Source organism: Arachis stenosperma, chromosome 9 (genome assembly GCF_014773155.1).
Source record: "Arachis stenosperma cultivar V10309 chromosome 9, arast.V10309.gnm1.PFL2, whole genome shotgun sequence".
Lineage (NCBI taxonomy): Eukaryota > Viridiplantae > Streptophyta > Magnoliopsida > Fabales > Fabaceae > Arachis > Arachis stenosperma.
The window spans coordinates 1,159,061-1,178,322 of NC_080385.1; the positions used below are offsets into that span (position 1 = coordinate 1,159,061).

General features: G+C 30.0%; 1 protein-coding gene across 1 annotated transcript; it reads right to left on the minus strand.

The window, feature by feature from the left end:
• Nucleotides 1-7,383: 7,383 nt before the first annotated feature.
• Nucleotides 7,384-18,857, minus strand: LOC130947697 (protein REDUCED CHLOROPLAST COVERAGE 3-like). The gene is given in 25 exon segments (XM_057876398.1): nt 7,384-9,221; nt 9,467-9,548; nt 9,641-9,753; nt 9,884-10,015; nt 10,171-10,354; nt 10,491-10,624; nt 10,887-10,991; nt 11,084-11,185; nt 11,292-11,384; nt 11,558-11,875; nt 11,985-12,086; nt 12,176-12,238; nt 12,444-12,924; nt 13,024-13,178; nt 13,470-13,982; nt 14,070-14,111; nt 14,323-14,454; nt 14,579-14,643; nt 14,790-14,957; nt 14,960-15,124; nt 17,549-17,621; nt 17,826-17,918; nt 18,072-18,136; nt 18,262-18,335; nt 18,708-18,857. Coding segments are annotated over 24 exon segments (5,016 nt in total). The 5' UTR covers nt 18,332-18,335; nt 18,708-18,857; the 3' UTR covers nt 7,384-7,655.
• Nucleotides 18,858-19,262: the final 405 nt, after the last annotated feature.

A 19,262-nucleotide genomic window follows, 5' to 3' on the forward strand; every position in this document is an offset into this window, starting at 1 on the left:
TTAAGTAAATATTATAGAATAACTATTATTTCCAGTGATAAAAATTTAAAAGGATGATAAATTATTTATGAAAGAACAAAATTAATTTTATATTCATAAAAGATAAATAAATTATCATTTCTACCGTTAAAAGTTTAGAATAATAGCAAATTTACTCATAAATGAAATTACCATTATTGAGTATTTTTTTTAAATCAATTGTTAGGTTAACTATTTATATGTGTTATTGATAATTCTTAGAAAATTTATATTGATCTACATTCGTATGCTACACTATTTATATTCTTGAACAAAGGATCTCTAAATACTTGTTTATTGATGTATGATTTCCGTAAAAATTGGTATATATAGATAATCCCCGACTTAAATTTCAATTTAGTTCCTGAAATTTAACCCAATATTTAGAATAATTTTTATAATTTTGTTTGTCTCAATTAAAATCTTTAAATTTATAATCGTGACTTCAGTGTGTTCCTGCGATTATCTCTGTCGCTGCAATGTTGATTTGGCGCAATTGTAGTGGACACCACTTAAATGACAGCACATTAATTTCGTATCCAAATTTTTTGAAAACCACGTGGTGCAAGAATTTTTTTTGATGTTTTACAACTTATAATTGTCGTAGTAAAAAGAAAGAGAGTTTTAACAGAAAAAAAACCTGAAACGACGTGGTTTCCAAAGGGTTTGGATGCGAAACCAATACATCGTCGTTTAAGTAGTGTCCACTATGTCATGCAACTGTGTCAGATCAGCATTTCGATAACAGAAATGATCGCAGAAACAAGCCAGAACCATGATTACAAATTTGGAGATTCTAATTGGGGCCAACAAAATTGTAGGGATCATTCTAAATCGTATCGGATTAAATTTTAGAAGCCAAATTGAAATTTAACTCGATAATCTCCATTATATGTATTCTAATTCAATAGTGGAATTGATATGAATATATATTATATTATCCTATAAAAAATTATTAATGTTGTAACTAACTTCGATATATATATAAAACTTTTACACCTGGTGTAAGTTTTGTTGATTTATATTGTCGAATAATTTATTATACGTGACGAATTTTATCAATTCAACCATTGAATTGTTATATATTGTGATAGTTAGGCTTATGAGAATTTAGAGAAAATTCGAATATCAATAAATATCTAGTTTAATAGTTGTATTTTCTTCATATTTTTAAAACTGTAATATATATAAGTAAAAATAAAGTATTATGATGAGATTTATTAATGGTTGTGTATCTGTGTGTAATTAAGTTTCCAAAATAATTTTGGGGTTGATGACAGTGCCTTCAAATCTTCAATGCATGTAGCTAGCAAGATTATGTTGATCAACACTCTACTTTGATTTGTATCTGAATCCATATAATCCAAGAAGTAGTGTTTAAAAAAACAAAACTCTTCCGTATTCATATTATATTGCATTTATTTGCTTCTCATTTTTCACTTATGTTTGCATGAGTAATTTGTCAACTACATTTTCCGGCCCCCCCTTTAAAGATGGATGTGTTTGTTCACTATCTAATTATATATTATGCTTCATTTATTAATATATAACTATTACATGATATAACAGATTATAACATGTTCATAATACCCTATGAAAATAATAAAATAATTTTAAAGATTTATTTTATAATTAAAATTTTATTCAAATAGCATATATATATATATATATATATATATATATATATATATATATATATTATCAATTCAAATACTTAAATATGTTATTAAAAATAATTTCTTTTTTTTATTATACGAAGGGTGTTATATATATCTACATCAAGACTAATTTTTGTTATCAACTCTTTGATTAATAAATATTTAATCTAATTAAATTGAGAAATTTTTTACAACTCTTTACATACTATAAAATTTTTCTCTAAAAATTAGACTAACATATAATTATGTATGTAGAGGTAACTTTTTTTTTCTCTTATTATACATATATATGGTATGAGATTTGTTACTAATTTCGAATTTGAATATCATTTTAAATTTAAATTATATCTTGTTATTTTAAACTTAATCTTTCAAATTTTATGAACTATAATCCTATTCAATTTAAAACAGAATCAGTTAAAATCTCATCTAAATTTAAAATTTTAATTTAAAAATAAAATAATTATTTATTCTCAATTTGTATTTAATTTTTTTAATTATCATATTATTATTATATTTTTAGTGCAAACAAAGAATATAATGATATTCTATTTGAATTAATATAATTATTTATTTGATTAAATTAAAATAATAATTAAATAATTATTTAGCAAAAATCATAATACTCGTCAGTGTATAACTCCATAGATTCATTACTAAGCGGATAGTAAATTAGTCATACTAAATTTACTAATCAAGATTAGTGTCTAGCAACACTCACCCAATAATATGAAATAATATATTTTTACTAAGCATTAGAGAAGAACAAAGTATAGTTCTTTCTATTTTTTAGCTCTTGGTTAATCTTTAGAGTATGTATGATTTAATTGTCAAATTCTAACTTGTTATCATTATTATAATAAACAGTGAATCATCTACGAAACTCATTTTTTCATTCATTCAATTCTCTTGGCCAAACTTTTACTTGTTCCAATTATTATAATAATAAAGTTCAAACTTTTTACCGAAAGTTGACGAATTTTTTATTGATTAATCATTAATTATACAATTATTCAAATTATACCCAATATACATTCAACTAGCACATTAAAATATTAAAAAATTAAAGTATAATAAATACATTATTATTAATTACACTATCACTACAGTCTCAAGTAAAAGAAAATTCTATTACTGTCTTTATTTTGAAAATATTCTATTAATTAAAAATTTTTAGAGTTAGTTAGTTCATTGATCATATATAGTTTATAGATTTTTTTTTTATTATGGGATGAAAGAGAAATTAAAAAAATAGAACCCACACTTTGAATAACAATAAAATAATAAAAAATAACTATAAAAAAAATTATTTTCTTTCTCTATACCACTTCAATCTGTATAATAGAGTGCTTCTTCTTAAAAATTAAGAATTCAATCTTTTATACCGTGTGTTAAAAAAATATTTATTCAATCTCTATCTATATCATATACATATATAATTTAATAAATAAGATATATTGATCTTCATCAATGAAGACAATTATATATATATATATATATATATATATATATATATATATCAATTTAGATTATTAAATATTTTTTAAATAATTTTATGACAAAAATTAGTTTAGATAAAATTTAAAAAATTTATCTCTCAATATTATAATTATTATTATAATAATAAATTTTTAAATTTAATTAAAATTTTATTATATTAATTATTTAATTAAATAATATATATAATTTTAACACATGATAAATGATAAATTGAATTACGATCATCCTACTTATTTCCACCATGATATTCAGATAAAGTAATTCTATTATTCCTCTTATAGTAATTTCAAAAATTTAGAAAAATGATTAATAAGTTCTTATCATTTCATTTCATCCATATATAAAAAACGGAAATACATAAAGCCAAACTACTTTTTATAGCAACAAGGTATAAGGTCTCTCGTTTAATTAGTTAGACTACACAATCATTACGAAGGTCCGTTTCACAATCATGTCACCAACAACTTTTTGTGCCTTATATTATACAATAACACAAAGTAAAAGGTGTCCCTAAATACTACATACACATACATTATTATATATTTACAAACCACTTTTGGTTACTTATTATTAGTAGTATTTAAACAAATTAAATTGTAATATAATAAGCTTATCCGTAATATTGGTATGTATAATAATAATGGTGAGAAACAATTCAATTGCGTATGCCATAGGCAAAAGTACGCATTAAATAATGAATACGCTCTTTCACTTAATGTTGTGAGACCAAATTAGTATAAATTTTGATGTACTGTAAAAGCTAACTAAATTGAATATATATTACAAGACAAGAAGTTATTATTATTTATTAACCTTTGATATTGAAATTTGGAGGGAGGGCATGTTGCACGTGAGAACGCGCATGCATACTACAAAATTTGAAAATGAGAATTAAATACTTCATAATTTATAATAACTCTTACACTCCCAATGGGTATGTATTTTTTATTTTATTTTTTCTGTTGCCTCACTTCATTTTCAGACATTAATTAAACCTAACTTTTTTTACTTTTTCTATTACTAATAGATATTATTTTCATAGTGCATGACTAATATTGAAACAATTTATTATGTCTATATTTTTTTTATATAGTAGTTATTATGTGTCACTAATATTTTTCTTAATAATTAACACATTTTTTTATTTTATTAATTAAAGAATAATTTAAATACATAACTGAGTAATACTACAAGATAAAAAAATCTTTCTTAACCAATATTTGGCCAACATTATATATCTAAGTACTAAATACTAAACCATAAATATTAAATTCTAACTCCTAATGATATAAAAACATAATATTAGCTAAACGTATTGACTAATATTAATAAAAAATATTGGCTCCTAATATTTCTCTGTTAGAAAATATAATGCTGAGTTGCTATGTATGCAGACCATTCAATTATATTTTGATAGACTTTATTAAAACTTAAATATATTAATGATATATACTAGTAATGGCTTAAGTTCGGTCAAGAAAATTATTACATACAAAATCATAATAGAAATTCAAAAGTTAAAATAATTATGTTGTGATAGAAAAGGCAAAAAAAAAAAAAACCCATATAATAACATACATTGAAGGTGGACATATGGAATCTGGAAATTTCTTCTGAAAAATAATAAGGAAAAGTATACTAACCAACTCCAAATCAGCCAAGAATAGAATAACTTAATTAATTATAAATATAGTAATTAGTTTTATTTATTTATGATTTAAAATATTAGTTATTAAATGTTTCACCACATTTAAATTAGAAGGGGATATACACTTAGTATCATTGCAACGTGAATCACGAAAACTGATTCAATTAGCTTCCGTTTCTTCATCCTCCTTCTCCCTCCAAATACCTAAAACATGATAAATCAGAAAACAGATTCAGAACCATCCAATTTACAAAGAAAAGAAACATTCTAATGTGCAAGCATAAACACTATCCATATTTTGAATTCATCCAAAGACATTTAGCTGGTTTTTGGCTGGAACCATCTTAGTTTCTAGCATTATTGAAATAATAATAGTACAAAGGGTTGGTTGAAGTAGTAATAAATAACTGACTCTAAGAAAAAGCATGCATTTAAATTTTAATAATAAAAACTTTACAGAGAAATTAATTATTATTGCATATATAACACTTTTGTTTCATTACAAATTAAACAAGGATTAGTCCTATAAATAGTTCTAATAATCTAACCTTATAAACATACCTTAAATTCTACTAAACAAAAATAGAAATATAGCTGATCATATATTATATAGTTGTTTATGAAAGGGACATATTTTCTTTCATCAAACTTGTGATTAATTTCACACAAATTCAGGTCACCTGCTTTTATCCATTTGAGCTAATAGAAAAAGGTGATGTATAAGTTATGATCTTTGTTATGCTGCTACCATGATTTGGACATGTTGAACAACCAAATAATTATTAGAACATTAGAGAAACAAACTCTTTATATCTATATCTTCACTTAATGATAATTAGATTGTGATATAGTATCAAACTCTATCAGAGAAAACAATTCATGAACCGTATTCGTTACCATGATTTTTTGGGTAACATTTCATAATTTAGGGTCCTACTAGTCATCAAATCAATAAAACAGTTTTCATATAGATGCATGCATACAAAAATAGTGTTGTCAATTATACCTTATAACAGTTTCATAATATATAGATTCATATGCATATTCTGTTTTTTATTATTTATACCTTATATCACATGCAACTTGCTCTTCTAATTTTATTAATAATTTGTTTAATTTAGGTTTAATTATTTTGTTGGTTCCTATAGTTTTGCAAAATTTTCAATTAGGTCCTTATACTTTTTTTTCCTTTTAATTGGGTCCCTGTACCAATTTTTTTTAGTTGGTCCCTATACAATTAAGACAATTACTACCAAGAGGGACCTAATTAAAAAAAAATTGGTGCAGGGACCCAATTAAAAGGAAAAAAAATATAGGGACCTAATTAAAAATTTCGCAAAACTATAGGACCATCAGAGTAATTAAACCTTTAATTTATTTGTCATAATTAGAAGCTTGAATTTCATTTTATATTACAAACTATGTTTTCTTGTCAATAGTAATTGGAAGTATATACACATTACTAATTAAATAAATGATGATAATGAAATCATGTTCCAATCAAAATATCAAATCCTGTTTTTTGTGTTGTACTTATACACATCAAATAACAATAATATTGTGCAAATTTGGTGAATTTAATTTGTTATATTATTGGAAACAATGAAATAGGTGCATTCCCTTACTACATCCATCATAGAAAAGTGCACATAAAATATTAAGTTAGTAGTTCATCACTCCAAAAAACTTTGGCCCCTCATTTTTTTTAATTAATATATGTTTTGACAAACAATATTCAAGAGAAACCCCACAATCTAAAAGTCACAAACTGATATGATGCACCATGATAATCAAGATGATTATTATTGCTCTATATGTTTTCACATTCAAGCTATTAACACACTATTATGCAGTGGTTATAACTTATAACCCACTTGGATGTGATGTAACTTAACTTTTTTTATTTGGCAAGTTGTTAGAATATCTTAGCTTCCCTAATTGAAGTGAAGTGTGACATGCTCTTTACCAACATTAATGAAAAGAATTATAACCTCAATATAAACCCTAAATGCTATATAGTATAATAATCTAATCGTTGGTGAAAAAATTATCAATTCAGAAATTTACAATTTTTTTTTACTATGTCATAAATTTGGGCGGCTCATGTTGCAAGTAAAGCCCAACAAGACACATGTTACTTTTTTTTCTATAAGGCCCATACCCTGACCAAAAAGGAAAAAACTGACCAGGCCCATACCATAGCCCAATATACTTGGAATTTTTCTTATAATTTCTTACCGTATGTCTCAGCATAATAGGCCAATAACTAATCTGTTGTAAATCTAAGTTTTATTTAAGGATTTGTCGTTGGTCAAAAGGTTGATATATGCACAAGGCGAAATTTAAACTCTAGCATAGTAGGCCAAGACTAACCTGTCAGAAATTTGAGATTCATTACCAAAAGGTTGATGTATGCACAAAACGAAATTTAAACCCCGGCATTTGGTTGAATAGAGTGAGCTAATGACATGACTGATCAATCTAAGTTAGTTAGACTCAGGCCCTATTAATTGAATGTTTATGAACCTACCAAGTTCACTAAAACAGTAACAATAATACTGAAATGAACTTGCCAATTAGCTTTTTGTTTTATTAACAAATCAAAATCTCTAAGGAGAATAGACCTTATTATATGATGAAGAATAAACAAAGCCAATGTACTTCTGATATGAACAAACCAAGATTGGATGACCAAAATTCCTGCCATATTGCTGCTATACACTGTCAAAAATATGATGTCAAGATCTTTGGTCAGAACATACTCTCAGTCTCAGATGAACAAAACAAAAAAACATTGGAGCATTGGTGATGGTTTTCATATGATTCTCTATTCAACGAACTGAAGCACATATGGATTGTTGGTTGTGCAATTCTGTGACCCCATTTGTGATCTTTTGCTTGCTTTTCCTCCTCTTTGTTACAACTATGAATCCTTCACCATCTCCATTCACTTTTCTACTTACATCCTCAGGCTCTTCACTATCACTGGAATTCGGAACCTTGTTATTTTCTTCATCCCCATACGTGATTTTTATGATAGCACTGTCTTTAGCTATTGCATCAGAAGAAGAGTTTTCTGACTTCTCATGCTTTCCTTCGCTAGCTTTCGACTCGTCCACAGAATCAATGTTCTGCTGAACAGATTTCACAAGAAAACTGAGCAATATCTGCCTTGCTATCTCCGACTTCTCGGACTCAGAAATGCTGCTTTTCAGAGAACTATCTTTGCCTTTGACGAATTTCTCATCGGCCTTGTTTTCTTCGGATGAAACATTGGCATTGCCAGTGTCTAATTGAGAAGCATTTCTGGGAACAAACTCAGGTGCATGTGGATTCATGATTCTTGGAGCACCATATGTTCTTTCCCTGATAGGAGTATGGCTTTTAGTGAAACCATGCTTCATGCGAAACGCATAGTTGGTTCGATAATATAGAGGTGATCTTGGACCACAAGGAACTCTAGCAGCAGCAGGAGGAAGAACAGGCTCAACAAGCATGCCTTGACTAACATTAGCATCATATATGCTTAAATGGTGGTTTGACATAGACAACATTCCTGGATTGAATGGTTTTGCTGCGGCCGAAAGCTTACTACCATTAGTTTCTGTAGGTTTTACCTGATCTGGAACAGGGGAAACCTCGGAATTTTCTTGTTGAATTTCAGTTTCATGAGTTCCTTGAGTTTCATCATGCTTTGAAGCTGTATCAACTATGGAACTTTGGCAAGTTTCTTCATTTGTTGATATCACAGTTGAATTGGTGGATGACTCATTTTCGGCCTCATTATTTTCCCTCTCAACTTTCTCCAACAGTGGCTTTAAAACCGTACCTGGTGGTGCCAGCGCAACTTCTTTGTATGATATAGACTTGGAAGCCAAGGAACTTAGAGATGGCGGAGGAGACAAAATTTTGGACATGGAAGCTTTTGTAGGATGACTAACAAAATCCTCGTTGGAATTCTGGCTGCGAACTTTCGATTGTCTAGATGGAGACAGAGTAGCTAAAGTGACTTTTGGAGATCCCTTCTTTGGTGGTGAAGGAGTGTCATTCCTGTAACCGCCTTCTCTAAAATTGTAATGATCAATACTGACCTTTGTCAAAAGAGGACGTTTTCTGTGTCCAAATTTGCGGTTGGCTGGGTTTGCAGACCGCCCTTTTGAATTAGCTTCTTGCCAACCTTCATCGGACGATGTCTCATAGACTACTTCACTTGTCACTGGCTCATGCCTAGTTAGACCACTATTTTCTTTTAGTTCTTTGGAATCAATAACTGTGCTGTTTTTTTCTTCCACCGTCTTTGTAATACTCGTAGCATCTTTTGAGTCTTCAAAAATAATTCCCTCATCCTCTGCTAGTCCATCATCATGTTCTTGATGGGAATCATTCAGTGGGACTATCTGAGAAATCACATAGGCAACGCATACCAAATACATTATAAGATTCATGTAAAGTTTAAAAAGATGCATCTGATTTTAAACTAACCAAACTTTTAAGAAATAACATGAAATAATACAACAGATTGAATGCCATTCAAAATGGACTTCAATAAATATAAAAATTTGTTCGGAGTATGGGCAGGAAAAAAAGATGTCACATGTTTTGATTGTATCAAAAATAAGAAGCAAGTATTGAATCTGCGAACCTTTGCACGACGTTGTTTCCTCTGAGTATCATTTCCTTTTGAGTCTTGATCAGGACTTATGAAATCCATGAGATCTGACACACTGCATGGAAAACACATAAAGGTCAAAACATCTCTGTGCCGTGAAATGTAAGCAATTCGAAACACAGCAATATGGGGATACCATGTCAGTACCTAAGGTGGCCTTTACTTGCAATAGATGCATCTGGCTTTGGAGTTCCATTTTTAGCCGCTTCTTGCTGCTCTATGGCTTTCGATTCAAAATATTCAAGCCATGCCGCCGCATCCTACATTGCAAACCAAAATCTCAATAAAAAAAATGGCAGAAAAAGCATCAAGTCAACCCAACCCAAGAAAGATATTAAATTGAAGCTTCTTTAACATACAATGGTAAAACCAGAAAGAAAAAGTATTGACCTGTGTACGAAGATCTTCAGGTCCAAGCTTTGCTTGAAGTATCTTGAGTGTAGTTTGTTCATGTTGCACACTCAGTGAATATGCTTCCATCAATGAAAGAGCTATCGCAATGGCGTGATAGCTAGCAGCAGTCTAAAACATGAATGACCACATACATGATCAGCTCCTGAATTATATGTTTATGATGGTGGCTTAAACTCAATTCTTACAACACCGAATAACTTTTTGTAGAAAGTTTTTACAAAACTAAGTGCTAGATAGAAAGGACATATGTGAGAGAGAGAGACCTGTATATGATCAGCTCCTAACAATCTTTTGTTGCATTTAAGAGCTTCATGCAAGTATCTGAGTGCCACATGGACATTTCCCATTCCCTCTTCCATCATCGCGACATTTATATATGTTGCAGCTGTGTTAGGATGGGAAAGCCCACACGTAAAATGAAGAAGGAATAGAGCACGGTTGACATACCTGTAAAAGAATACAAATTTGGATCAATGAGATAGGCAAATGGAGGTGTTTGCGCCAGATTGACTAAACATTGATATAATGAAGAAGTTCGACAGGATTATGGTAAAAAATGTGCTGCAAAAGCTTGTTTACTTACTTCAGAGCAAGCTCAATGTGCTGCAAACGATAATAAAAGACCGAAAGATCCCCATAGCTTTTCATTGTGTCAGGATGATCAAGCCCAAGTTCCCTCTCGTTTATGTCCAAGGCCTTCTGCTGATATATGGTGGCCTAAATAAACAGAGTGTAATTGAAAGTTGTTGATTGACATCTAAATTATGTTTCTGAAGACCATGAATAAAATCATTGATTCATCATCATATATACATCCAGAAAGTGTAGAACTTTTATTTATTTTTTTAATCATTTTCCTTCTTTCGTCATTTCCCTTAGGAGCTTAGCACCCAAAAAGTAAAAGGTTTCAATATGGCTATAACTGAAGTCTGAGGAAAAATTTATGATTTCTGAAGCATGCATCTTAAAGATTCTTTACCTGGTTAAAATCTCCAGTGTGGTAGAGAACCACAGCTAGAAGACTGTATGCACTAGCTGTAGTTCGATGATAAGGTCCACAAACAGTCATCATCTTTGCCAGCGCCTGAAATATGATACAATGATCAAACACTATGCTAAGTCGGAAACTAATCATGAAATATGCTCCATGATGAGACAGAACAAATTAAGAAGTACCTTAGTTCCATAATTTACAGCATCCTCAAGCTTTCCTTTATCAAGAGCGATTTTTGACGATTCCAATAAATTACGTCCGTCAACTGAGGAGCATCCTACATGCTGTTGAATAACACATGATTTCGATTTTAGATGGTTTAAGAAGATGCTAGTTAATGAATTACAGATTGGAATGGCCATGGAAGCTGATTAATAAACTGAATCTGACCTTGCAAACAGGAACTAGGCTGATAATATCATATTTGCTGAAAGGCTTTGAGGATTCCATGTCATAATCTCTTGATACCAATTCCAATCCTACCTGAAAACATAATAACAATGAATGCTTCATGAAAAAATTTATAGAATAAGTCCTTTCTAGTGCATTTTAAGAAGTTAAATATCTAGTTTCCCAACAAGCACTTTTTCAAACATTCAAAGAAGCATCTCAATTACTATACATAAAAAAAAATGTATCCATCAATCATTTTGTACCTTTTGACAGAGCCCTCTGAGAATTGACAACTTCCTCAAATGTTGAAATTCATCCTTTAGTGTCCATCCAAATCTTTTGGACAAAAATATATGTAACCATTTAAATCTGAGATCATGGTCATCACCCAAATTTTGGTCAGCATCCTCCGTTTGAGATCCTCCGAGTAAGAAATTCAGCGTTGATGCAATGATGGCAGATAAGTCTGCTACATTGTCAACAGAGGCAATTACAGCTTTAAGTAGATGCTTAAAGGCTCTAGTAATCATCTCATGAATACAAAGGGATTGTATGTGTGGAAGATTCTCAGCAAGTTTAACCTGATTCAGAGAAGAAATTAGAACCAACAAATGCAAACTGTATTAACAAACTAGTTTAAGTGCAAAGATGATTCTACAGAAAGCAAGTAGAAAGAGAAAGTATTCTCACCACTTCACCCAAAGATCGCATTTGCAGTCCTCTTAAATGCATAAAATCAGTTAGTGTACGACCATCAACTGGAGAAAGTTCAAGTGATCCGAAGTCTGTAGCCTAAAAATGTTACACAATTAGTTCATAAGGCATCTCAATGACCTTCATATCACATTAAAAGACTCAGAATCCATGCAGAAAAATGTTACCAGCTTTGGCAAAGCAATTTCGTCATAATACTTGTGTGCCATGCTGATTAGCTCATCCACTGACTGTTGCAAGAATAAATTGAGTGATATGAATATCAATATACAAATGTAGAAAATATAAGCCAACAAAAATATTTTTTTTAATTAAAAAATAGAGATGGAACAGACATTTATGCTTAGTACTTTAGAGATTAACAAAACAAAACAAGTAATAACAACAGAATATACCAAACTGCCAGTATCACAATCTTCTAAATTTTCCACAAACCTTTAAATGGAGACCAGTTCCAGATTCTTTAAGACGCAAAAATGCATCGTTGGAAAGTACTTTCTCCAACTCAGCAGAGCTACTTGACTCTTCATTGAATTGCTGAACTTTATTAGAATCATTTTGCTCACTAGAATCTGAACCATCGAGATTACTTTCTTTCTTTTCCCTCCTCTTTAAAAATTTAAATTGCTGTCCAAGACCTTTAACAGCTTGCTCAACATCCTTGATGTCGTCTTTGTTTTTGGAACTACTATCTGCTGAATTTTCTTGTTTCTGCAGATGTTGCATCCAACAGGAACCAAGTTCCCATCTAAAAAACCTCCTTGAAACACCCTTCTCCTGTGTTATCTTTTCCAAGCAATCTTGTATTACCTTCCAGACAACTTGCTTAGAGCTATCTAAGTCATCTGAATTTGGTGGAGATGATAAAGTTCCTTCTGAGGGTTCATCTACATGTTTGTGAAGCAGTAGTCTCAAACTGCAAAGATCATCAAATTGTTTAGTACAAAGATTCAAAGTTCTGACATTATCAGATCATCCATAGATTAACATTAGCAGAATTGCTTATTGTTCAAACCTGTTGATGTTAAGAGCATTTGCCCCTCCATCTGGTTGATCATCTATTTCAATATCATGAGCGTTTGGCTTGCTAATATTTAAGTTACCTACGACCCTTACTGTTGCAGTATATCCACAATGATGCACAACCACAGAAGTTAATGAAGATGTATCCTGTAAAAAAGTCAAGGACTTATCAGCAAGGTGGAAAAGCAAAAGTCCAAAGAAACCAATTTATCTAAAATTTGGAGTTAGAAGGAATTCAGCTGTGTCAGAAAAGATGAATTTCCTCCATCAATCATGATTTATGCATGGTAAAAATGTAAACACCAAGATTGAGTGTCTTATTTAGAAATGAAGACAACAAAACTATATGCAATTGCGAACAAGTTTAGTGCAAAACTGAAAGTAAGCAAAGTTCATTGTGATTCTTTTGCAAATTTCTTAGACAGGATTACAACTTACATGAACAATTACACTTTCATCTGCAGTCAAACCTTTGAGCAAATTCTTCTGAGCATCCTCCTTATGCAGACTGGATTCATTAGATATAGAATCATACTTTCTATTTCCATTGCGAATATCACATTTGACAACAACTGACAAGTCTCCTATGCGCTCTTCATGCAGAATTGAACTTGGAGAATTTGATTCATTCTTCATATTGGATTCCATGACATGCTGTATTGCCTTGATGGCTTTGAATATCGAGGTATCAACAAATCGACTGTGCAGCAGGAAAGCTTTTCTATCTCTGACCACTCTCTCCTCTTCAGTTTTGCATGGAAGAGAAGCCAATACTGCAAAATCTGAAGCCCATTGTCTAAGCTCATATTCACCATTTCTACCTTGGCCACCACCATTACCACCCCAGCTTTCGTCCTCAGCAGGAAGGGCAGGAAAGTTTGAAGGTGACTCGGCAACAGATGGAGGGACAAGCCAGGTATTTGCTCGGAATCCATATGGAAGATTGCCAAACTGAATGAGATAAATTATTAGGAAAAGAAAAAGGAAAACACTTTTTTATTTAAAAGAAAAAATAAAATCAGTTGGTATAAATTTTACCTTGTTATGTTCCGAGAAAGCTTTCATTAAAGATTCATATGCCTGCACCAATCAGAAAATTATTTAAAAAGATTTCAATAGAAAACTTGAATTTCAAAATTGTGCTTGTTTAAAATTTACAGAACAACCAACACAGAATATAGAAAATGTTAAAACTTAAAACACGAATATGTTCCATTACAGCAACAAGTTCATGATTAGTAACCAGAAAACAACCAACACAAAAACATAGTGCAGCATGAAAAATACATACATTAGCGAAACCTCGGCTTAGCTGTTGCAGAAGATCAACCAAAGTGTGACTTTGCAGAGATTGTTTTCCAACAGTATAAAACCCTTTCTCTGAAGCCACCACTTCTATTACCTTCCCATTGCAGATTTTAACCTGCATGCCCCAGCACCATTTTCAGCTTCAAAATTACTATTATTGTAAGAAATGACAGTTTAATTTCTATTCTAATTGTATCTGAAACAACTAACACACATATATATAAAGAAAAAATTAGAACCTGAAGCTGAAAGTAGTCTCCTTTACTTCTATCTTCTTCACTTTTCAGCTCACATTTCTTCAAATCTGCAATTGACTCAATTACCCATTAGCACAAAATTCAAAACTTTATCCATAATCTTCATCCCCCATTATCATTTAAGCACGTGAAATGAACTAGAACATGAACTGAATAAACAAAAATGCATGAAGAGAGAGAGAGAGAGACTAACGTAGAATAGGTGGAGTGAGGTGAGAGAAAGAGAAGAACTCGTAAAAATCTGAAAGCTTCGGCGTTGGGTGAATCGCCACCATGCCAACGCTATCTGATATCGCCGGAATGCCCCGCTCCGCCGGCGCCGGCGGAGATCCGACACGGATTTCGCCATTAGGTGTAGGCGTGGACTCGAACCTCCCTTAATCTGATTTTGGGCCTTAGCGTTCTTCTTGGGCTTAGATTCTGGGCTTAATGGGCCTCGTTTGGGCTTCCCGAACCTTGTTGTGCAGGCCACTATGTCCAACAGCCTCCGCACGTGTGCAACAGCATAAGCTTCCTCTGTGTAATCCTCTGTAATTAACAAAAATAAAATAAATATTAAAAAAATAATTGTGTGTTTTAAAATATTGAAAATACATTAATTCAGTATTATGTTTTTCATAATTTGATTATGATAGGTTAGTAATATTATTATTGTTTATTTTAAGAAATGAAAAAAATAGTTTTTTTTCATGTGTTGATTATATGAAAACAAAAAATTTTTTTTTTCCATAAAAGTATTTTTTAGTATTTTTAACTAGTAATTTTAAATTTTGCTTATAAATATGAATAATGGATAAAAAGTCAAATTAGAGGATTGGCATTGCTATAAATATGAGACGGTGATGGCAAGAGAGAGACCAAAAAACTAGGGAAAGTGTTTGGTACTTCCAACATGATGCATCATAAATAAATGACAACAATTTATTGGCGAATCCAATGTGTGTATCCCACAATACCAAGATAACAACCACAATGGAAAGTGACATTTGACAAAATATCTTATTTTCCATAAAAAAAATTAAATAAAATTCTAAGAACTAAATCAAAATAGTGTTGAATGCAAATGTACCAAAACTATTAGGTAGTTGCATATAAAACCAACTAAGTACAGTTGATGTATCAAAAACCAAAATATAACGTATAAAAGTAGGTGAAAACTTCACGTGAAGTTGACTGCACCTGAATTTCCACCCTAAAAGTCATATATTGCTACTTAATATTAAAACATAAAATAAGTACCAAGTCATAGAAGATTACTATTTACTATTTACTATGATGACTACTATTTTAAATATTTTTTTATTTTTCCTTGCAATTTTGTTGGTTCATAATTGTAAAGACTTATAAGTTGTTGTTAGTTAAAAAACAAAACAAAAATAAAATAATGATAAAAATGATTAAAGCAATTGTATGTAGGGGTCCGGAACTTTCCATTTGAATAGAAGATTTTGTGTCAATAAATTGATATGAATGGAAGAACCAAATTGTGTCTAAACCAAATAGGGAATGGTATTAAAGTAGCACCAATTAAGTAACCATAACTTCAATGTCTGCTTCCTCACATGCCTTATTGTGAAGTAGCAATCTCAAGTGAAAAAAGAATAAATATGCAATGCCATTCATCATTCATGGATGGGCACTGCACATAAAATGACAAGGTACTATACTACATACTACATTTGTATAATTACTTGTGCCCACTCACGTGATCCACAACAACCACCATTCTCATTAATCTTAATCAAACCATGATTAAGGGATGGTTTTGACAATAAAAGAAGAATCACTAAGTAAGAATATCTTCGTGAGTTGCAAGGGAAATTAAACCAAAGCTTTGAAATAAATAAGATAAGAAAATTCAATCTTATTTAACTATTTTATATTTTATTGAATTATTTTGCAATATTATTATAATAATTATTATATTTTAATTAATTACACTAGGTGCATTTCTACTTCGAACTACTAAAATACCAAATCTTGATGCCAAAATATATAGCGGCATTGACTACATCCTAAATGGTACAAACCCCACAACAAATTAACAACTCATGACCCAAAACACAACCTTTATATATAAAGATTTTGCTATAGTGTGTCTTAAGGCATAAGTTAAATATATCATAAAAAAATATTTTAATATAATTTATTGTAAAAATAATTTTGTTTATATTTTTAATGCATAAAAATAATAAATAACATTAATTTTTTTTGTATGATATGCATAACATATGCCTTTAGGATAAAAATAAAAAAATATTATAAAAAAATATTTTAATATTATTTATTATAAAAATATTTTTTTTACGTTTTCCATACATAAAAATAATAAATAATATTAAACTATTTTTTTATCATATGTTTAACCTATACTTTTAGAGCACATGATAATAAAATCCATATAAAATATTCATCCACCTCATGAGGTAAGCAATTCAATTAGCATTATATTAATATATAAGTACCTAAAATAAGAGAGTAATATGGGTATTTAGTATTTTAATCACGTGCATTCTACGGCCTAGAAGCTTGAAGTAGCATAGTTAAATAATTCAGTTTAGAAAAATGTGAAGAATGAAATTGAACGAAAATATATATTATAACTAAACTTTAAAAAAAAAATATGTATTACATATGATATTTTTTTATATTGTAAAAAGAGCAAGATTCATTCTTAATTGAAAAACACCATTCATGATAACATGATTCTAGAAAAAATTTTAAAATATTATAATTGGGTTAAGACATGGTTTAAAATTTTGTTAAAAATAATGAAATTATTTTAAAATTCTTAAAATATTGTGATTTAGGCTAATACAAAAACAAAGTACATTGCAGTTGTCAGAACATACCTAATTGTTTTAGATTCAACTAAATGCAAATGCAAATTCAAATGAGACACAAAATTGGTGGTTGATGATGCTGAATGGCAAGTATGCAAATTACACCTACCTTCAACCATTCTTAGAAGACATGGCTTTAGGGTAACAACTTCAATTCTGTCATTTAATCTCTGACCCTTAACCTAAAAAGGGGGAACATTAATCAAGAGCATTGAATTATTAATTAGTTCATTAATGTTTATGAAACTCTAATTAACTTGAGGAAATTTAGGAAATGCAAAAAGAAAGATGATATAATTTGCCACAAAATAAGGAAGAAGAAAAAAAAATTATATATTATTCATTTAAATAATACAAATATTTGTTGAATTCAAGAAAATGCCAACCTCATGAGATAGAGAATAGTTTGTAAAATGGCATGTCTCCACCTTCACAGCCAATAGTCTCTTTACATCAAGTATCTTATCAGTAGAGATACCCTTTTGGAAAATTCCATCATCACAATAAACAATTATTAGTTATATTAAACATTTTTAATATATAATCACATTTAATTAATTAATTAATTAATTCTTGTTGTTGGTGGTTATTAAAATACAAAGAATGAATAATAAAATAATTAAGCACTATACCTTCAATACAATATGTGAATCATAGGGAGTAACCACAGTTATGTCAACAAGAGAAGGTGCTCCTGCTGCAAATAATTAAAAGTTGTTTATAAAATTTATATATATAGTTTTAATTAATTAGTGCAAAAGAATATGACACATGAAAATTTTATTATTATTATTATTATTATTACTATTTAGTGCAACATACCTTTCTCTTCTTTTTTCTTCTTCTCAGTCTTAGCTTTATTTGATTTCCCTTTTCCTGACCTTGGGGCCATTTTGCTGTTGTCACAAAACTAAAAGGGTAACAAAAAAGTTCACAAAACCGCCACAATAAAAATCATTAACCAATACCCAAATTTGGTTATTGATTGTGATGATATAGATATAGAGGCAACACCACAAAGACAGAAGCAAAATTTTATAAATACAATCACCAAGTGAATGATGATGTTTTAGGAGGAGGAGGAGAATGAAGAAGAATGAGAAGAAAGAGTTTATTATAAGTTTGTTGTTATGGTCATAATAACAAAGTAGTGTTTTTTATGTTGCTATGGGGGAAGAAGAGAATATGATGATATGATATATGATGATATAAAATTGTAAAGTTGTGTTTTTGAAAGAAGATAGGATAAGGGTCCTCAAATTTTCAACCTTTTTCAAGATTTGTGAGCAATCCTAGCCTCTCCTTGTTGCTAATAAACTTGGGGGATAGAGTTTCACACAACACACACACACTCTCTTTCTCTTTCTCTCTCTATTAATGTTATGAGTATATAGTGTTGTGGGAACCATGTGATTGTGAAGAGAAGCTTATAAGGGTAGAGAGAGAGAGTGAGAGAGAGCCTCATGCACCAATTGAGTATAAGGCTAGAGACAAAACAGGACAGTGGTAGAGGCAAGTTAACCGTTGATCAAGTGCCACGTGGCAGAAACTAGTGGTGGCAGATGCATTTTTGTTTTATCACATGTTTGGGCCTTCTTAGTGTTCTCTTTTTTTCTTTAACCCCAATCACATTGTGTTGACAAAAAAGGGGTGGGGTTTAATGAGGAAAAGGAATTTTACTAAAGTATTTGTTAAGAAAAATAAAAACAAAAAAATATTGATCTCTTTTTTTTTTTAAAGTTCTATTTTATTTTCAAAAAATAATTATATACTTTAATTAAAGTTATAATAATTTATGTATCTTTTTTTATCAGTTTTTAAAT